The sequence below is a fragment of the Lonchura striata genome, chromosome 14 (genome assembly GCF_046129695.1).
Source record: "Lonchura striata isolate bLonStr1 chromosome 14, bLonStr1.mat, whole genome shotgun sequence".
NCBI lineage: Eukaryota > Metazoa > Chordata > Aves > Passeriformes > Estrildidae > Lonchura > Lonchura striata.
In genome coordinates, this window is record NC_134616.1 from 4401287 (window position 1) to 4423787 (window position 22501).

The following is a 22501-nucleotide window of genomic DNA, read 5'->3' on the forward strand; positions in this document are numbered from 1 at the left end:
ATGCAAAAAGGCCCAGCTGATATTCTGAAAATTGGCCAAGTCATTCTTGTGAAATCCAATGTGAATTGTAGCTGTTCCTAATTGAGTCAAACTAATTCAAGAATTAACACCCCAGTGAAGATGTTGTAGACACTCAGTGGGAGCTGCTGACCACAGCAGTGCACCAGATGTACCTGAAGTAAACACAGAAAAGCAAACAACTGGGTTACAATTCTGCTGCGGGTTACTTTTAAATCTGGGGGGGTTTTCCTTCTGGAATTGAAAAATTGTTTGGGAGCCTTTTCTATTTAGGAAAAGACGTATCTTGAGCACCCATGGAGAGAAGTACATTCTGTCACTCGTGTTTCTGACCTGACCTTCCCTGGAGCCTGTCAAAAGGGAGACCCACAAATGCCCGAGGAACCACCAGAGAACCAGCCAGAAGCTGCCCTGGCCCTGAGAATTGTTCTGTGGGATTTGAAATCCCCTTCCTCAGCAGAGACAAGTTATTTTGTGCAGTTGTTCACCCGTGCCTCCCCCGTGACCCCTGTGTCTCTCCTTTTCTCAGCCTCCCCCTCGGAGCCCCTTTGCTGCTGGGATCCATCCGTGTCCCCCCTCGTGATGCTCAGCACAGCAACCCCTCCTGTGTCGCTGTGGGACACGTGAAAGCACCACGCGGACCACCTGCTGCTTGCAAGGTAAAAAAGGAACGTTTATTATCTGACTCTGTCTTTTATACCTTCCCAAGGGTGACATTGGATTGGAGAGTGAACGGTCCACCTCTCCAAAGACATTGGACAAACCACCAGTACATCAAGTGCTTTCCACCCCCATAAAAGAATGTAAACAATACGTTGTTTACAGAAATTGTGTGGGAAAGTTCTCCAAAGGAATGTAAACTCAGAAGGCTTTAGGAAGTCTTAAGAATCAGGGTGACACTCCTGCAAAGTGCAGGGCCCATTTTTAATTTATGGCTTTGCCTCCCAGAACAACCTCGGGGTTTTTCCAGGTCCTGTTCTCACTCCAGCTTCGTGCCTTGGTCATGGGAAATCCACTTTGCATTTCCGAAGGCCTGCGTGAGCTGGTGATTGCAGGAGTTGATTTGGCTTCAGCTGAACTCTGAATTCAGCTGCTGAACTCAGGAGGAGCAAGATCAGGCATTTTAGGAGGAGAACATGCCCATCAGCCTGCATTTAGGGAGTATTCTGAGATGCTGCTTCCTGTGTTTGAAGCACTCCCTCTTCTGAGACAAAATGTACTGAGGAACGAGCCCTTGAAACTCTGTGTAAAATAAACAAATAATCTTCTGGACTCAAATTAGTTACTGTTTTATTCCTTTTTTTTTCCTCCCCCTTAATTGCTTACTTCCATTTTCTCCTGATGGAACACTTAAAATGGAGCTGTTGGTTAGAAATGCAAAAAATTGAAGTGAAAATTGTGTGACTCAGACTGTGTTTAGTGCTCCACATTCTCACTGTGCCTTTTAATTTTGTAACAACCATTAGTGGAAGGGTTGACAACTGGTAGAAACCTGGAAAAAAAAGTGTCAGAATAATTTCTTGCTCTTCTCTTTTCTTTTCCCCTACAAATGAAGACTGTGAGATTACAGCAGTGGGAAAAAATAGAATCAAGAGGGAGAGATGTGATGGAAATTCCTATAAAATCTATTCTGTGATTAGAGGCATCATAAAGTGTACATCATAAAGTGAAGAAACACAGGGGATTGCCTGGAATTTTCTTTGAACTCAGAGGCATCAACTCATGGCAGTACAGACAGCTGCACTCTTTCTGAAGTGGCAATCTTTTCTGATGTATTTATTACAGAAAAAGGAAAAAAAAATATTAAATGCACTTATTTGAGTGAAAAAGAGACAGGCTGGGTAGTGTGTTTTGAACCAAGACACAAAACCAGTGTGTTCTCTAGATGAGTGAGCTAATAAAAATCTATAATGCAGGGAGTACCAAGAGAGAAACCAGCACATTTTACATATTCTGTTAATGTCTAACACTGAGTGGGATTCTGTGTCTCAAAGATCTGTGCAGTGCAGGACTGATAAGAAATTGAGCATAAAATTTTTACTGTATTAAACTGCAAAACCAAATATTTCTGTGTCTAGGGCTGATTATGAAGTTCTCCCATCCATGAGAAATGGGAGAATGAAACAATTGGCAAAGTTCTTGGCAATATGAAGCAACAGCCCCTGAAATCATTCTGGTTTTGGACATCACCCATGGCTTTAGTTCTGGGAGTTCCACACCTGCAATTAATGCATGAAGAGACCATTATTTTCACTGTCTCAGGGGTGATCAAATATATTGTTCCCTGGAAACAGGAAAATCACCTGTTATCCTGGCCCTGAGAACGAGGTCTCCTGGCTCTGTTTCACCTCCTGAGTCCCTTCCAAAGGTCACAGAACCCTCCCACTCTCCCAAATTCCCATGGCTCAGGAGCTCCAGCTGCTGCTGTGATCCCCAGGTGGCAAACAAGGAAAGCACCAGAGTCTATCATTAATTACCTGTGCAGGTTTCAGAATTCCACATTGGAATTCCACCTTGGGATTTGTCACAGTGTCACATTCTCAATTTAGAAAGAGAAGTTTGACTGAAGAGATATGTGCTGCTCTCCTAGACTAATGTTCTGCCTAAAATTCATCCTTCCAAAAAAGCCTATCAAAAAGGAACACTAAAGAGTTTTGACAAAGCTGATGACAGTCAGAGCTTTTCCAGGGATTTCTGTGGCAGAAGATTCTTTGTTTTGCTGCAATTCTCCTTTGTGGTGCTTACGTTTATTGGCTTAGTAGTTGTGGAAGGGTTTTTGGTTTGTTTTGATGTTTGCTTGATCTTTGCAATTCCAGCTTTTGAGAATGATCAACATTCCAGGCTGGCACTTTCTGCAGAGTCTCCTGCAAAGACCCAGCTGTATCCTCCCCAAAGAGTTGGCTGCTCAAACACGACGTTCTGAATTGTCCATCTGTCTGTCTGATGTCTTCCTCAGGCTGCTCCTCCTCCTCCTTTCTCATTGCCATGCTGATGTCAAGTTGTTTTTAGGGATGACATCCGAGCAGCCCGGGCACATCCAGAGCTTGTGTTATGTAAATGTGGGAGAATTGCTGCTGATTTAATGAAAGGCACCAAGATTGGGAGGGCTTTGCCAAGCCCGGTGTGCTGGGAATGCTAAAGAGCCCATCCCATCGTCCCAATCCATTCCCTAAGGAGCCCATCCCATCATCCCCATCCATTCCCTAAGGAGCCCATCCCATCATCCCCATCCATTCCCTAAGGAGCCCATCCCATCATCCCCATCCATTCCCTAAGGAGCCCATCCCATCATCCCAGCTGCACTTCCCATCATCCCAATCCTTTTCCAAGCCAACCTGGATGTCAAGAACTGAGTTCTAAGGAAAACCTGACCCCAAGCTGGAATCAGTCTGGCAGCAATCAATGGCAGCTCATCATTTTTATTAACTGAATTGGCTTTTCTCTTTTCTTTCTTTTTTTTTTTTTTTTTTTTTTTTTTTTTTTCTCTTCTGTATCTGCATCTCTTTTGAGGCTGGAGCCCCTAAGATATCTGGCATGGAAATAATTTGAAAAACTCCAGTCCTGAATTTGAAAGGAAAAGCAAGTTTGTTCTTTCTAAGAGGAACATACAGGTAATGTATATTTAAATAACAAAAATATATGTCTAATGCATAGTTTAAGATACAAGGTTAGATCTTGAAGCAGTGAAAATGTTAATTAATGCCATTTAAAAAATTACTACAACTGTGAAAGCCTTATTAAAGGGAGTTTGCTGGAGTCAAGGAATTTCTGCTCCAATCAGTTTTGGGATCAGAGCCAAGCTGAGCCCATAGGTGTCTGGAGGTTCACAGGAACAAATGATCACTGCAGGAGCTCTTTGGGTTCCCAGAGCCAAGACAGGGTTTAGCTCAGCAAACTCACAAACTTGACATGAACTCTTGTTCAAAAGGATAAAAAAGTGCCTCTGCCATCGGGCTCTTCAGTTCCACCAAACACTGTTGATTTGTGGAGTTTGTTTGGTCGTGGACACAAAAATACACGGAATAATTCCATATTCTGGGAGAGGTCCCAGGACCTGAGAGGCCCATTCAGTGCAGGCACTGTCGATGTCACCCATGGGTGAAAAAAGTGGTTTGAATTATCTGACAATAAAAAACAAAAGTGGATTCTCCTTGATGTTTTATGAGACATTTGCTTTTGTTTCTGAATCAGTTTGGTTTTATAAGCAGTTTGGGATCATATCCCTGGCCATCATTTTTCCTAAATAAATCCAGAATCCCAGAATGTTTTGGATTGGAAGGGCCCTTAAAGCTCACCCAGTTCCACCTTCCATTTTCCCACATTGCTCCAAGCCCCATCCAACTGGCCTTGGGCACTTCCAGGGTGGAACAACCCAACAAAAATTCCATCGTAACTCTTGGAAAGGAAAATTTTCTAACTTGTTGCATCCCTCAAAATAAATGAAATATCAAAGCTGAGCATGCAATGCTGGGAAAAGTAGTCTGAGTAGTAAAATGTTTCACTCTATTAAAACTTCTTTTGCTACCACATGTTAAAGGAAATGAATGTTTTTGTTGAATTTTGTTTTGTTGAATACATTGAGTTTTTCATCTAGCAGTGTTTGTTCAACATAAGTAAATACACTGAAGTATTTAAATGCTTTTGAATTCCAAGGGATTTGATACTCCCAAGTGTAATTTCAGCCTTTCAAATTTTATAAATATTTTATAAAAATACAGAATATATCATGGTTTAATTACTTAGGATGACTTATCCACTCTCTGAGAAGTTTTCTATAATTGTTATTCACTTTTACCATGGAAAAATGTTGTTATATCAAGAAAGATGATCTCTACCTTCACACTTTTATTTTATTTTATTTTATTTGCATCTTCTTGTTGTCCTCACCATCCTTCTCAGCCTCATCCTAATGCAAATCAAGGACCTAATTTGTATGCAATACTTTAATTTCAAGCCCTGTTAGATGACACTGTTAAATATTTGCACGGTGTATTTTTACCAGCAGATTCTTCATCAGCCACATATTTCTGCAGCAGCGAATTTCAGATTTCTAACTGCCACATAGAATTTCAGTTTTCTTCCTGAATGACCTGCTTAAAATAATTAGCTTTTTTCCTTATGCTGAGCTGACAGCTACCTGGGAAACAGCAGGTGCTCTCAATGTTAATAATGCTGTGCAGCCCAAGGCCTTTTTCCTTAAATTCTTAGCATAAAGAAGATTGCAGCAAAGTCATATTTGTTGAATAAATTGTGAAGATGCTTCAGCTTAACAGAATTAGAGAGGAAATCAAAATACACAAAGCAAGGAACAGAGAATTAATATTGTATTTTCCCAGAGGCTTTGACTCCCCAAGTGCTTGGTTTGTGGTGCTGAGATCTGTAAATGATTCCTGGTTAATGCTGGGCTGTGAATTAGTGATGACCCAGCAGAGGGTCTCATGGCTTGGGTGGAGCATCCTCAGGGGTGCTATGGGGGATTTTTGAAGGAATTTTGAACAATTTAGAGATGGGACCTCTGAGCTGGTTTGGATGATGTGTTTTATTTTTTTTATCTTCGACATAGACAGGAAGGGTGAGCTCAGCTCACATCTTTACAGCACGGTTCAGAAGGTCACAAGATCCCTAGCTACAAGACCTTTTAAGGATTTATTGACCAATAAAACAAGGATGTTTATGTTTTTGACCCAGTCCTTAAATATTTTGCCTTATGGACCCATGCAACAGTGTCAGCTTTCTTAGCCAATCATGTTATGACACAAAACTCAGAGCACTGCATTCTAATCTCCTTGTTTACCTTTGTAATTACTTTTCCCCCTATATCTTAAACTCTAAAACTCTAAACTTTCTTTCACTTAAGACATCTCTACTTTTACTATAAATCCACATTCTCGCTTCTGTCACCTAAGTTTGGGAGCCTTTTCCAAGGTCTCAGATCAAATCCTGTGTTTAATTCTAAGCTTTGGCTCAAAGTCCTGACAATTGCCTGCATTTTGACTGCTCATGCTGCAGGTGCCAAAGTGCTGCAGCCAAGGGGAAGGGCACCCACAGGAGCAGCTCTCCCAGGTTATCTGGGAAGTTCCTGGACCAAGCTGATAGTAAAACGTTTTTTAAATCATGGGGATTTGGGGAGTTAGAAGGAAAATTTAACTTAGTAGTCCTGGGAAAACACCCTGGGAAAGTATAGACCTTGTACTTGCTAGAACTGCACCTGTGTAACAAGTATATGATAAATGATATAATTGTTAGATGTGATGGTTGTTTAGTCATTAAATATAATTACTGTTTAATGGTAAGAATAATCATGAGAAACTGTGGTCAGGGGCTTGAGAAAAGACCACAAGAGATTCATGCTCGAATAAGATCAATGTATAGAATAGAACAATATAAGTTTAATAATTAATATGCAAGTTATATAAGGATAGAATATAAAATATATTCAGCTCGAAAGCCACAGTGGAGTCAGATTTGGGTCTGTACCCCTGACTCCCAGAGCTCTTCAATAAAAGCACCTGCAGATAATCATATTCTGTGATTTTCTGTGTTCCTGAATGCCAACAAAGCCCCACTTGTCACCTTGTCTGGTTCTCCCCAGGACCAGGGGGCTTCCTGCTGGCCCTTCCTTGCTGCCAGGGTGGCACTGTCCCCTGCCACTGTCCCCCTGAGCACCTGCACCAAACCTCACACCGGCTCAGAAGAGACATTGGGATGAAATCCTTGACTGTGGAGGTGGTGAGGCCTCGGCACAGATTGTCCAGAGAAGTTTTGGACTCTCCATTCCTTGTTCAGCACCAGTTTGGATGGGGCTTGGAGCAGCCTGGGACAGTGGAAGTGTCCCTGCCATGGCAGGGTGGCACTGGATGAGCTTTAAGGTCCCTTCCAACTCAACACATTCCAGGATTCTCTGATCAGAACTTTCTACTGAGCACATCCAATCCTGGCACTGCAGTGCAGTGTGAATCCACAGCATACACACATTTAGAAGAAAAGACAATTTACCACTCAAAAACCAGTACTGCATACAACATTTTGTGAAAATGGGTTTTGAAAGCTGTTTGCTACTTTGAGCATGTCCCAGAGAAGTAAATTCAGTACCCTGACAGGCATTGCAGAGTTTTAGAGAGCTGTGGGGTATAACAGGGACAGGAAGGTTCCATTCCAGAGGGAAGCACATGGAGCACTCCTGAAGGCCTCGATTCTCTCATTAAAAAGACTTTTTCCTTGTATTTTTGTAACAATTATCTAATGATTTCCAACCCATATGCTTGTACCAGATGTCTGAACCTTTGCAGACCAAATCATATTTATTCCTTCAGACAAACCACTTCATATTACTTAGTAATAATTCTCAGGATCATTATTATCATTCTCATCACTTCAAATCCAAACACAGCAAATATGATGAATAACACGCTTCAATTTTTCCCCTTGATTAATGGGCTGTGTGTGTGCACAAAAACACTTCAGTCTGGAAGATGTGATTTCCCTGGTGAAGCCATTGCTGGCCAGATCTTTCTTGGAACACTTTCCCTGCACTGTGGAACGAATAGAATTTGGAAGTGCAAGCACTCAAAATGAAACTTTTCTGTGCTACAGATGCTAAAAGTATTAATTGCCGTTTCTCTGCATTTTGCCGAGTCTTCCTGACACTATTAAGAATTGTTTCTCTTCAAATATTTGTGAAATTCCTGCAAAAGACTTGTGAAATACCTGTAAAACTCAGAACCTTTATTTACATCTTTGCACTTCGGCCCCCTAAGAACTCTTTCTGCCCCTTTAGCAATCCAACACCAATGAAACGCTGGAGTTTTGCTGTACTCCAGAGCCAAAAACGAGTTAATCGTGCACGATGTAGATAGGGTTGTCATTACCCTTTGACAGTCAATGATGTGTGTGCCGGGCTGGCTGATGTGATAAGGAGCAGAACCTCCCCAGCAGGATGCTGATAACGATCCTGCCCCCACCAGCCTCTCATCCCAGCAGCTCTGATCTCCCGCCCGCAGCCAAAGCCCTGAAATGCATTTCCTTTCCCGAAATGAAAGGAATCCACAGGCTGGGATGTGGCTGTCCCTAAAACAGGAGCTGCTCCATACAGTGAAGGCAGCGCCCCGGGGCTGCAGGAGGGGACCAGGCACAGCTTTGAACATCATCCATCACCCCTGTCTGCTGGAATCTGTTTGGATCACAATATCACGCACTTCTATCAGGGCAAAAATGGGGATACCACCATGATGGCTTGGCTTAATACAGATTTAGAAAAAGTATCAGTTTCTGAGCCATAAATCCCATATTTACCTTTACATCAGCGTGTCCATTTCCAATTGGATGTCCTGCAAACCAGAGTCAGTGCATCTGTACATAACAGTGCTTTTCACCTTCATAGAATCCCAGAATCCCAGAATTATTTGGGTTGGAAGGGACCTTAAAGCCCATCCCATTTCACCCCTGCCATGAGCAGGGGCACCTCCCAGGCTGCTCCAAGCCCCAATGTCCAACCTGAGCTTGGCACTGCCAGGGACCCAGGTTCCCTGGGCACCTGTGCCAGGACCTGCCCACCCTCACAGCCAGGAATTCCTTCCCAAAATCCCATTTAAATCTACCTTGCTTCAGCTTAAAGCCATTCCCCCTGTCCTGGCACTTAATGCCCTTATTTAGTTAAAAATTTCAGTTGCATATCTGCTCTGTGTCTTTTATCAGAAGTCATTTCAGATTTTGTCCACAGCAGACACAGACTGCCATGTCTTTTTTCAATTTCTAGGTTTTGTTTCAACTCCGGTTAATATCCTCCTCATCTATAAGCATTTATTGATTTTTTTAGAGCTAAACCAACCAATAAAAACACAGGAGTGGGAAATGGGAAATGCAGAGAGGCAAAATGGAAGATAATGGCTGGAAATGAGGCTAGCTTTAACAAACTCTGCTTTAACAAACTCTGCTTTAATAAACCCTGCTTTACTAAACTCTGCTTTAACAAACTCTGCTTTAACAATCCCTCCTTTAACAAACTTTGTTTTAACAAACTCTGCTTCTCTGCTAGTTAAAATTGGTTCTATCTAGACAACCCTTGGTAGATCACTATAATTTTTAAAATTAAAAAAAAAAAAAAGAGAGAGACTATACCAGTGCATGATTGCACTGTGATCTAAAGTGTCCCTCAAGAATATTTCCTAATTAAACTGCTTGATCAGTTTTATTACCTTAATCAGTGCAGCCAGCCTGCAGGAGGGACTGACACTCCTGCAGCCAGGATCCTGCACTGCCAGAGAGGATTTCTTTTCAGAGCTCCCTCTCTCACCAGCCTGACTTTTGGGCCAGGTTCACTTGTGTGTGAGGTTCACTAAAATGAGCTTAACTTCAGCCAGGCTTAAGAGACGGACTACAGAAAATTTAACACCAAAAAATGCTGTTCTTGTTGTATTTTATGGTGCCAGGGGAATTGGCAGTCACTGGGATTGAAAAGAAGAGGGATCACAGCGCATCCCCAATGTAAATACCATGGAATCCCTAATTCTTCAGGAAAAATCTCAGTCAGTGCCCCATTCCTAAATTTATTACAGGAGATTAAGGAAGACAACATGTTATTTTCAAGTACATAATTTCCAGTACTTTTGAGGCATCTTGTGAATTAATCTCAGAGCATAACTGATCATCTAGAGATGCAAATCAAGATTATTTGCCAAAAAACCTTGACTACAGGAAGTGGTAAAATGTCCTTCAGACCAAAATGATATGAAATAATCTTACCTTTAAATTCCTTTGTTCTTCTTGGATGCTTTTTAGAAACCTTGTTTAGTTTTAATTCTCCAAAGAACCACAGTTCCTGTTTCAAACTGTATTTGACCAATATTTTAACATATCCATTACATGGTGGGGTTTGTTTTGTTTTGTTTGTTTGTTTGTTTGGGGTTTTTTTTTTGGTGGGTTTTCTCTGTACCAAATCTCAATTATGCAAATTCTGTTATCATTTTGGGAATGCTTAGTCATGGAGCTTCATTACCATGTTTTTGGGGATGATAACTGTGGAGTAGAGAAAGACAGTGGATCCAGAATTAGTGATGGTCTGATAGTCAAATATAAATTATTCTGGGATATTTTGAACTGCTCCAAATTGATGATAATTATGTTATCAGGCATGGATGCCTACTAGAGTTAACCATAGGTGCAATTTATATTTTTCTGCTCTACCACCACTGTTGGTTATTTGATATGAGGACAAACAGAGACTGTTCCAGCATGGCTTTAAAATTGTGCTACAAGGGTTCATTTTGTCCTTTAATGTGACAGCCTGCCAGTTTGCAGGCAAAAAAATTAAAAAGAAATATTGTCTATCATTTAAAGACTGGATATTAATGAGATTTGAAAGAATAATTTGATGAGAATTTCAGCAATTCAAATCAAGTATGACACTGGAGGGTGAAAGGAAAGCAAAGAGCACTGGGGTGAGTCCTGGCAGGCTGACAGTGCACAGAACTGGGCAGCTTTGGATCATTTGGAATTCCTGCCTGGATGTCCTGACGTGGAAGTGCAGAACTCCCAAACTCATATTGGGATATTTCAACCCCTCTGATAAAATGGCAAAGGCTATGTGGAATTAACTCGTTCCAAAAAGCCAGGATTCCTCATCTACCAGCATCCTTTCATTGTAAAAGTTGATCATAAAAGAAAATGGAAATATAGAAAATGTTTTAAGAAGAAACTCTGCTGGTTTGATACCAGAGGGGACCTTCTTAATGAAGAAACTACAGATCTACCTTCAGATGAACAAAATGTGGCAAGGGGGGACACACAAAGAGCATCCACAGAAAATGGGGAAAATAAAACTCCTTTCCACGTGCTGAGTGATATTGATGGCTCTTGGAATGATTCACAGATTGAATTAAAACACTTTCATGGCAGCATCATTTGAGCAATTTGGTTTCTAGTTAAAGTATTGCCTCATTGCTGATATGCAAATAATGATTGCTGCTGCTGCTGCAAAAGGGATTGATAATTTGGCCTGAGAATTTTCGGATAAACAAGAAATATTTAATGTGATGTCCCAGTGCATATTTCTGTCAGCAGGTGATGGCTTCCTTAGCACATTTCCCAATGTTTTTAAGTCCATAAATGAAAGATTTGATAAGAATATTCCTCCATTTTCCCAAGACTTTTTTAAACTAATACTTTATCTTTCTTTTTCTATCCTATGTGGAAATTTCCAGGCTATTATTCTATTTTTTTTTTTTTGTTACTCAGATAATTATTTGTTAGATTTTTGATGGATTATTCACTAGCTCTCTTCATTCTCCAGAATTTATTTCTGCAAGAGCAGCATTGCTGAGCTACTGCCCCAAGCGGATCCATTTCTATTCATGGGACATTCAAGTAGTGAATATTCTGAATTCTTGGTTCTGAACTTCTCTTACATTACTCTACCTGTTCCCTCCAACCCCATGCAAATTTCAAGGGTTTTTTCTTTGCTTTGAGTGTCTTTTTCCTCTTCTAAACTACAAAGTTTTTTTATAACGAAGGGAATTTCTCAGTGTGGCTTGGCAATGAACAGTTGAAATCTCTTGACAATGGGCAATTAAAGTCTCTCTCAGTGTTCTGTAATTGAGGGCATTTTCAGGATGAGCTCATTGTTGGTGCTGAGTGATCAGTGACAGATGCCTGCAGAAGACCCTCCTGGATTTAGGAAAGTGCAGCACATTCCTGTGTGGTGCAAACTCATGAAATCCCAGACTGGTTTGGGTTGGAAGGGACCTTAAATCCCACCCAACCCCACCCCTGCCATGGGCAGATTCACCTCCACTGCCCCAGGTTGCTCCAAGCCCTGTCCTGGCCTTGGCACTGCCAGGGATGGTTCACCCATAACTTCTCTGGGCAAACTGTGCCTCCCTCTCCACTGGACAGGATTTCATTATTGGGTACCACTGCTGCACCTCCCTCACATCTCCCAGGGAAGCAGCATTTCATGCTCTGAAAGAGAACCGAGGAGATTCACAGGAGATTTTAGTGAAGAATCAGTGAAACAGCAACATTGGCCTTCTTTCCAGCTGCCCCTTAAAGCTCCCAGGAGCTGTGCTTGGCTTCTTGAGGCTGATGATTTTCACCTCCCTTGGGATTTTGGATGCACTTCACTTCCAAATCACTGCAGCCCTCTCCAAGATACTCAAAGCTAGAAAATTTTGATGTTAAATGAACAAATTCCTTCACAATCTAATGCTTATTGTCCATCTCATTATGAAAAAGGCAAGAAAAATTCTGCTAGAGAGAAATGGGAATAAACAGGAGAGAGGCAAAAAGGGAATGGGGAAGCTGGTGGAGAGAGAGAGAAGTAAAATGCTTTAATTCAGGTGATCACTGGCATGTCTGAGCTGTCAGGCTGGCACCCCTGTCTGCCTGCACTCAGAGAGTTTTCCATGAAAAAGAAGCAGATGTGCCAAATGAATATTTTCTAGAGCTGTAGCAGTTTCAGCACACTTATAAAAACACAATTTCTGCCTTAAGAACTCTTTTTCTAGGCTTTGTTTGGTTCTTAGAATGAAAAAGATGGACATATTTGTAGGGAATAAAGCTGAATGTATTTTGTAAAATTACTGGCTGCCACGTTTTTATTTCAAACATGCCACCTACGTTGGAACTAAAAATGCTCCACTGTCTTTTTATAATTCATCTTTGCTGGAAAACAGTTGGTGGAGAATTTGAGTAGGAAAACCCAAACATTGCATTGGCCTTGAATCCTCCTGAGCACTTCTCTGCAGAGGGTCAGCCAGGATATGTTTTGGGAGCTGTCTGAGTGTTAGTTAATCAGAAATAATTTCATTTTGATTCCTCACTAGAGCCCTTCACAAATAAAACCCCATCATTTTTTCCTCTCACTGAATCCTTTAAGAGTAACTCCTGAACCTTCCCTTTCCAGCTCCTGCCCTCACTGCAATGGCATCAGGGAAGAGAAAGTCATGTTTACTAAAAAAACCTAAACTACAAAAGTAACAATTGAAGTTAGTAATGCAAAGCAGCATTTAGAATACACCTACAAAATCACTCGGGGTGGAAAGGATGAATGTAGATTATTGCTTCATTGCAAACAGAAGCACAAGACTTTGAACCCATCAGAATGAGACACAAGAAGGTTTCTCAGGCAGGAATGTTTCTTTAGCCAAGCACGGTGAGCATTTAGAAGCATTCCTTGAGGACAGGCCCAGGAAACAAGGAGCTGCCTTCCCAGGGGTCTGAGACACGATGTGGAGCAGAGATTTGCTCCCCCACCTCTGGGTAGTGTTTTCCATGCATCCAAATGATATTTATGATGTATTTTTCTGCACAATGCAATGTTTCTCCAACTGCTTTCCAACCCAGGCAGCCAGGAATCCTGTAGCACTGAGATGTTCTGCTCTTTTCCTAGGAAATCCACATTTTACAAACTGGCTGCAGTGTTACACGCAGTTCTCAGTGTTATGGCACATGGGCTGATGCCAATCCTGGCAAAGGAAGGAAAAATATAAAAATTGGAAAGAGTGGGGTGTCGCCCTACAACATGAAATAACTCACACACTCACTCAAGATGCAAAAGAAGGAAAAGAGGAAGTTTTATTCCTGACCTCACAATATATAGAATTCCAAAAGTGGCAGTGGATTGGAGGGTGAAATTGCCACCTCTCCAACCACACTGGTCAAACCAACAGTCCATCAATTCTCTCCTCCCACAAAGAAGAATGCAAAACAATCATTATTTACATGAACAGTGTGTGAGAACTCCAGTAGAAATATGTAAATATCAGATGGGTAAAAAAACTTTTAAAAGAACTTTAAAACTTTTAAAATAACAGGGCGACAGTGGGGCAAGAAAGTCTGGGAAGAAACCATGAAAGCATCTTACTGCTGAGCAGGATCCAGTGTCTTTGCAGCTTCCTGGCATACAGCACCTCATTTATTGTGGCCTGAAAGTGCCACCCACAGCAGCCAATTTATCCTGAATTTTGCTTCATAAGGTGAAGCACTGTGAAGTAACGGAGAGCTGGAGAAGGTTGAGCTCTTCTGAATTTGCATTGCCCCTCTGCCCTCCCTGGGATGGTCAGGACTGGGAGAAAGTTGGGGATTTTGCATCATTTTAACAGATGGTAAAGGTTACAAGGCCCAGCAAGGCGTGACACATTGTCTGACTGCTGATACTAAGCTGCGAGACAATAAAGTAAATTTCTTTACATAATGACCTGAAAGATTAGTTACGCTTGATAAATGTGACTTGAGAGACTCTCATTGAGCTCAGACTTTTCTCTGGGAGCAGAATTACATTTCTTAAAAGGTCTGAATGTATCTGCTTTGTAGATAGGAAAGTTTCAGAATACAGTCCTAAATAACCTGATAATAAATACAGACCATTAAATTGCTAAATGTTGCTGAAATCTTTTATGGAGACAGTGCTAATCCAGTTGGTTCTTGGAAGATATATAGACCAGTTTCTAATTGGTCCTCCAAGTGGAGCTAGTGAAAATGAGGTAATAGTGATAGGGATGCAGAAATACCTCAGCCAAAATAATTTCCATAGAGAATTAGAGATAGACTTGATTTAGGAAGTCTTTGTGCAACATTTAGCTGTGGGCCAGCTGGCAATGACCCCAAGCACAGCTGCAGTCACTGGGAGGACACAAACTGGAGCCATGGGCTCAGCAAAGTGTTTTGTTGTCCCTCCAGGCTGCCAGCGGTGCACAAACTGAATTAAAGCAGCAACAGTCAAAGCCTTGAGGGCACTGGCTCTTGGTAATCCTGCCAGTCTTTTGAGCTCTGTTTCATACCTTACCCTCTGGGGCAGGGAGGAATGGAGGAACGGGCCTTTGGGGAATGTTGGTGGAAGTGGAGCAGGTCTGGGTTCGCTCCTGGGGCTGCAGCTCTGACGATCACCAGCTCTGCTGCTCTCCTCGTGAAACACAGCAGGAAAACCTCTGACACGTGGGCATCATCTCCCGTGCTTATTCTGGGAAATAGAAACTGTGAAATATCCAGGAGGAAGCCAGAGCTATAATCTCTTTGGGACTTTTGATATTTCAAAGATGAGGGTGATTCCCAACAAGAAGCCATCCCAAGGTCTTGGCTGAGCTGGTAGAAGCCTTGAGAAGGCATTAGGTCACTCTGCTGGGGACAGACTGGGCACAGAAACGCTTCCAGAGGGACACTGGAGCTCTTCTCAGTTGTATTCAAAACCTCCTACGAAGGGAACAGCCCAACCTGCCTGGACAGTTATTCCAGCACTTAACTGTGCTGAATTTTGGGAACTTGTTCCTTGAAATCTGACCTTTAGCACTTCCACTGCAAAGCTGTCAACTCTGAGGCAGGCTCGGCCGAGCCTTTAGAAGCAAACAGCTTACAGCACTCAAGAGTTGTTCACAAAATTCATTACTGAGAAGCATTAAAGCCCCAAACTTGTGAGAGAAATCAGGGAGGAATTGCAGCCAATTCTGATTCAGTGACTTCCTCCAGACAACTGGAAATGTGGTGCCAGCAGAACACAGGAATCCAAGGGGGAGCCACAAGAGCAAATTGTTTGTTTCAGTTGTACAAGCGGTGAGAGCAGAGGAAAACAGTGAAACCTTTACTTTAGAACAGCTTGGAAACTGAACTCTAATTCTGCATTTGTGGCTCAGGTCTCTCCCAGACCTATTTGTCTTGGGAAAGAGCTGAAAAGATGCTATGAACTCTACATTTTTCTAAATAAGGCACGACCTCGGTTATCCACTCCGGTTTCCAATTGCATCTGGTGGAACTGTGCTCCTGCTGGCGGGATGCCGAGGTCAGGAGGGGGGACAGGGATGCTGAGCATCACCAGCCCAGCACCTCCAGGGCTGCTTTTGCCATGGGTCACAACCTCAGCTCTGCTTCCAGCACCTTCTGGGACCTGAGAAATGTGATGTCCTGCAAAGAGAGGAGGCTCCCTGCCTGTGGCACTGCTCCAGCACAGGTGGTGATCTAATGGGAAGGGAAGGAAGAGGGAGAGGGGTTTGCCGGAGCCCGGCGTGATGTGAATGTTAACAAATCCTCTCACGTCATCAGCTCCCTGCTCTCCTCTCCCTCCCTCCCTGCCTTTCCCTTTCATGAGCCAGCCTGAAATCAGGGAATTACATGCTAAGGAAAACCCTTCAGCTAAACATATAATTATTCTGCACAGGATCAGTGCAGCATAGTTAATCAGTTTACAAACTGAATTAATTTTTATTTTTTTATGTCTACATCTCCTGTTGAGGGTGCAGAAATTCTGTGTTTAAAGGGGAAAACATGGCTCGCAGTTGTGAAATGAGTATCTACAGCAGACCATTTATTAGGAGAGAAACCTCCACTGCAGGCTGTTTTGGCAGACAAACCTGTCAGTCCCCAGGACTTTGAATCACAGACTCTGTGTGGAGTTATTACAGATACTTAAGGAATAGCTGGTTTCCCATTTTAATTTTCAGCTCTTCAATAACACTGCATTCTCTGAAAATCACAGCTGTATTTCATTGCATTGTATTTCATTTCATTTCCTTGGACTGCTTTGAAAAGTGACTATTTATTTGGACAGAGGTGTCACTTCCCTGTAAATGAGTTCACATTTTAAATGACCTACTTGTAAACTGCTCCCCTTAGGAAGTACAACATCTCCAATGCTCTTGCTTGTAAAAGTACAGAGAATTCCCATCAGATTTTGCCTCCAATGGAGACAGAAAGTCTCACTCTTTTGTTAATTCAGTAAGACATCCTAGGTCCCCTCTGCATCCCAAACCCCCAGATTCTGTACAGGACTCCCCTGCTCAGAGCACGTTAAAATAGATGGGTTTGGGTTTGGAGTGTTCACTGATAACCTGCAAAACGTCCCTGAGTTTCACAGGGAGCTCCTGCACCAAAAAGCAACAAAAATCTCCAGGTAAAGCATTCCAGATGCACATCTTGGAGGGCAGTTTGCCATTTACTCCCATTAGTGTGTTAAACCTAATCCAGGGAAATCTGACCAGCTGGAAACCACCCTGACCCTGAAGGCACTGGGGATTTTATGGGTAATGTTTCTTTTCCAGTGGGGAAATCTGAGCAAGGCAAAGCTTTTCCTTAAAAAAAAACATTATTTTGGGTCCATAGAACACATCCCCTGGAAAACAGGTAAGTTATGTAAGAAATGTCTGTAACCAGGGAAAACACCTGAAAACCATTTGGAGATGTTTAACATTTTGGAAAATTTGGGGAAAAAAGAATACTGACTAAAAACTGTTGCTAAAAATGCCTCTCCAGTTAATGTTGTCAGCTCCTTTGAAACCTTCCCTTTTAACCACATCTGCCAAACCTAACGAAGTATGTTTGCACAGAGACAAAAGTATGCAGAGTTTTAACTTCTAGAACCCCTGAGAGCCTCAGGAATCAATTTCCCCAGACTTGCATGGCCTTTTCAGGTTGTCCACACCATCAGATGCAGTTCCCTAATTGAATTCCAGTTGAGTGCATTCCGGAGAAAGGAACTGTGGATAAATGCAAGATGCCAACTTGTCATGACAATGTTCCTTAAAGCTTACCAATTTTTACTTTTTTGGCAAGTAACATTTCCTAAAGGAAAAGAACAGAAGGGTGTCTCCTCCTGAGGGGGGGTTCAGGCTGCAGCTGCTGCTCTCATCGTGTGCTGTAACCAGGACACTTTCTGAGGACCTGGGTCTCAAACCATTAACATCATTTTCGTGGCTTCCTTCCATCTTCTCTACAGTTATTTGATGCTTCTGGTACTCACTGCTAGTTAGTTTCAAAACATGGGCTTTGCTAACAGATTTTAGGAATAAGTTCTAATGGCTTGAAGGGATGTGATAAATGCAAGTTTTAAACCGTGTTGCTATAATTTCCCTGTGAAATATGTTATCACTTACAGTCTCCACAAATAAAACTAATAGTCTACATATTTATAAGCCCCCCAAAGGTACATTACAGAGGCATATTTGTTCCATTGTTTATTAACATGTTGCTCTCTACGGTCAAGATAATACTCATTCCTAAAGTAGTAATTTTTTGAAAGTGTCTTTGATTTATCTTCTAATGCTGTGAAATAAGTGACCTTTCAGAATAGAAGAACCACATAAAAGCTACCTTTTCACTGCAAATCACTGCCTGTGCAGACCTTCGACCTCCCTGGCACATGGATTTAGCAGAGTGACTGTAGCCAACAGCTGAGCTACACAACACATGGAAATTACAGGCAAACAGTGGCCACAGTTAGGCAATTTTTGCAAAGCAAGGTAGTTATTAGTGGTATTAAACTGACTCCAGTCTGCCATTTGTGTGGGTCAGGTCTTTGGCTGCAACTGAACAATGCATCTGCAAAGGGATAAAAAGGAGGCTTGCAATATTAACGTGGGGAAAAGGGACAAGTGTGCAACTTTCCTGCTTGTGGGTGTGCAGCTCATGCTACCAAGGAAAATATCAATTTGTGAATACTTCAATGTTCACTGCATCATATTTACTTATGCTTGAACACAGAGGCACAGCACTGACAATGCTGCCTACACCAGATATCCCTGTGGATGGTGCACTGTGCAGGCTGGCATGGAAATCCAAGTGTCAGGCAACTCCAGACATTCAAAAATCTGCTGCTTGTGTGACCTTCCTGCACTGCACATCATGGATTACTGCTCCCCAGCATGTAATTAGTTTGCATCAGGAAGGATAAAAAAGTAGCAGGTAGTAATTTTGAATTTAGCAACAAGTATTCTACATGCTTTGACACGTAATTTAAATTATAATTCAAGTAAGGAGTTAAATTAGCAGAATGATCTGTCCACTTTTTAACTCTTTCATGTACTGGGAATGAAGGTGTGGGTCAGATAACTCCTCAGCAAATTCATTAGGATTTGCTATCACCTAATGACATTGTAGCCTGGGGATCAATTCTGTATCTAAAGGTTTAGGACTCATCCCAATGACCTGCTTAAACACTCCCAATTACCCCGAGTTCCCAACGCCTGAGAAACAAAGTACATCCATTCCCCCAGACACCGTTTGCTTCACAAGACTCTGCGCTGGTAGGAGAATAATTAGCTGATAATGGCAACGTGTCTGATGAGCACCAAAACAGCCCAATTTCAGCGAAGTGTGGAGATGCACCTCAGCAAAATGAGATCAGAACCATTCCTCTATTAATGAGAAGACTTTGAAAGCTTTAAGGACATTCGAGTGGGCATCCAATTCAACCCTCCCATAAGTTCAGTCATCACATCACAGGAATCATTTCCAGGAGTAACCTACACCCCAAATTTGCACCTCTTCTCCTTATATAACAGAGATCCCCCGTGGCAGGAATTATTTGTCTCCAAGACAGGCAGCTCATCAGAAGCACTGTATAACAACACTAATGCATCCCACGGTGGGAATACATCCTCCCCCCACTCCGGAGAAATTTAAACCACTTATCATCAGAACAATCCCTCGCCCTCCCATCCATCCCGGTCTGTTTGCAGCACAGCCGAGCATTGTCAGGCAAAACATGTCACAGCTGACGGCTGTGTTGTGAAACTGCGAATGTGCAGGGAAATCATCATTCCTGTCAAGTTATCCCGGCGAGTTTCCCCCGCGGAGCCGCGCTCAGCCCTGCGGAGCCTCGGACAGGCAGCCTGGGCAGGGCAGGACAGGTCCCTGGAGGAGCCTGGGCAGGGCAGGACAGGTCCCTGGAGGAGCCTGGGCAGGGCAGGACACGTCCCTGGAGGAGCCTGGGCAGGGCAGGACAGGTCCCTGGAGGAGCCTGGACAGGGCAGGACAGGTCCCTGGAGGAGCAGGATGCCTCAGTCCAGCCCCCGGCTCCTGGTGCTCCTTGTGGTACCCAAAACTACAGACAAGCGCTGCACAGCCACTGCATCAGATCACCTGATATGAGCAAACCAGACCTAATCAGGGCAAATTTAAAGCAGCCAAACATCCCGGCGTTACCCTGTGCGAGGCATAATGGAGCCGTGAGACACAAACACTTCGTGTCTGCATTGTCCAACAAATGCAGTTGATCCCTGCTCCGATGTCGGCAGCAATTCCCACAGCACAGCACAGCTCCAGCAGCCTCTCCTCAGCCCTGTCTCTTAACAACTACTGGGCAAAGCAGCACAGGGATGATCAGAACTGAATAAACTCTTCCCAAAACAAAGAATGCGAGAGCACGGATGCAAACCGCCGGGATCCAAAGTACAGACAATACACGGCAATAAACGATCCTACCTTTCATCCAATCCACTACTTGCTTGGGCGTCCACTTGCTAATAGGTTCCATAACGAGAGCCATCATCAGATCACTTTATCATTCACACCAAAATCGGGGGGAAAAGGAGAGAAAAATTGTATCAGAGCATGGCTGGGCTAAGAGAGCTGTGGGATTTTACGGTGCAGTTCAAAGAGAAGATGATGCTTTGTCCCTCCAGGTCCCTCCCGCACTGATTCAGTAATGTATAAAATTACACTGCTTGATCAGCTCTGGCACCTCCCCCACTGCACACAGCCTGCAACACCCGGAGCACCGAGCCAGGAAATGGTGCAGTACACACTGACTTACCAAAGGCTGTGCCCGCCGAGCCAGCGGCACGGATAAAACACGGCATTCCACACCAGCGATCCCGCCGGAGCCGCTCCGCCGAGCCGCGTTATCCCAGCGAGCCCCCGGATCTTCAGCGGGGAAAATGTCACTACTGTGACTTGATGGCAGATTGTCTTGGCTTCATTGTGAATATGCTGACTGTCACTCGGCTCAAAGTGAAGACAGGAACGTCAGGATATCGCCTGGCATCTGGCAAAATGCTGAGCATCTCCATCTTTACAATGCGAAATGTTGCTGGAGTCTTGTACTGTGTAATCACGTAATTCAGAATGTCAAACACAGTATGAAAAGTCTTACCCAAGAAAAAAAACTACTGGGAGAAAACTCTTTTTTTTCCTGGCCACATTCAGAGGCACGATATTTCCTCCTATGAGCTGCTCATTTTGTAGGGAAAGAATGACAGCATCGAGGAGGCAATTTGTACTTCTACAGCACTTTAGGATAGACAAGTACAGCAAGTATTTTGACTCTCAGTACTGGAATCATTAGTCAATGTCTCCCTTTTGTTATGAAAGAAAAAAAAACATTTTAAGTATTCCTAACCCTGAAGTTTACTACCCTTCTGACAGATGAAGGTGAAACATTTCAATGAGATGTGCCAAACAGCACTTTTTGGACCCATTTGTGACTCTCTGCGCCTCATGCAGCACAAATTCTGCATCCTGTGGCTGAGAAGGTGCTGCAGGCTCCAACCTTCTGTCTGAGATCTGCAGCCCCACTATTTTATGTTAAGGGGAGAAACTCAGAGACCAGAAAAAAAGGCAGAACAAAACAGTTTCACCTTTCTCTTCAGTGACCTTTCCTCTCTGCCTTTTTCTCCTGTGCTACTCCAAGTTTCCCAGCACATCAGGGGAAGAGGATGGTGATATTCTGCTCCCCCGGGGCTGTGCTGAAGTCTCCAGGCTGAGATCTGTCCTCTCTCTCTTGTATGGGGGAACATGAAAAACCAATGGAATCTTTATCACAGAATCCCAGGGTGGTTTGGGTTGGAAGGGACCTTAAAGCCCATCCCATCTCACCCCCTGCCATGGCCAGGGACATCTTCCACTTGCTCCAAGCCCTGTCCAGCCTGACCTTGGACACTTGCAGGGATCCAGGGGCAGCCTCGGCTTCTCTGAACCATGTGCCAGGGCCTGCCCACCCTCACAGGCAAGAATGCCTTCCTAAAATCCAATCTCAACCTACTCTCTGGCAGTTTATTCTCTACTCTTTCAAGGCTCTTTTTTCTATAGTTAAGGATGCAGACAGGCATCTTTCCCCCCACTAAAGCATCTCCAAAGAGATGCACCATTCTCAGCTCAGCTCAGCTCTCACTCTATCCTTTTTTATTTTTCTTTAGCTTTGGGAAATAGTGTGATTAGTATTCTATGATGTATTTGGAGTGCACAGAGCACAGATCTTCTTTACAAAAGGATTCACATCAATTCTCCTTCAAGAAGGCTGAACAGCATGTCAGCTTCCTCTCTGGGTTTTGGGAGACCACTTTCAGTAGCTTTAGTTCTGTCTAAATAGCTGTTTACAATGGACATCATAATGACAAAGCACTCAAAGGCACAATACTTCTCTTTTTAGGCAATAGTGGGCTAGAATTGAGAATAAATATTTCTATTAGCTATTGGAAACTGTACAAGTTGTCTGGGGGCTATTCTTTCTTCAAATTCCTAATTTTTTAAAGTTCAGTACCAGCATAGAAGAATTTGAGATAAGCTATGTTGTGTATGAACTTGGTATTTTGACACATTTGCACACAAAAAAAAAATCTTCATTCATGATTGTTTGGACTATTTCCCTAATTCCTGTCATTTGACAGACATTCTGTCAATGCCCCTTTGTCTCACATTTCCTACCCAGGCTTGACTGGGCACTTTTTTTAATATATTTGGACATATTTTTAAAAGAGGATGAAGCCTGAATTCAAAGCTCATCAAT

At 42.9% G+C, this 22501-nt stretch overlaps 1 protein-coding gene across 2 annotated transcripts in view; it reads right to left on the reverse strand.

Moving 5' to 3' along the window:
- The window catches only part of LOC110471139 (connector enhancer of kinase suppressor of ras 2), a 172978-nt gene extending 152285 nt beyond the window's left edge, over positions 1-20693 (reverse strand). Inside the window, exons 1-2 of one of the 2 annotated variants that reach the window (XM_077786481.1) lie at positions 20531-20693; positions 20200-20273 (exon numbers count right to left, since the gene is read on the reverse strand). In XM_077786481.1, coding sequence (XP_077642607.1) covers positions 20200-20266 — 67 coding nt within the window. In that variant the 5' untranslated portion in view covers positions 20267-20273; positions 20531-20693. Of the gene's footprint in view, positions 1-20199; positions 20490-20530 lie in introns of those variants that run through there. The other variant, XM_077786480.1, reaches the window with a different exon arrangement.
- Between the last annotated feature and the right edge of the window lie 1808 nt (positions 20694-22501).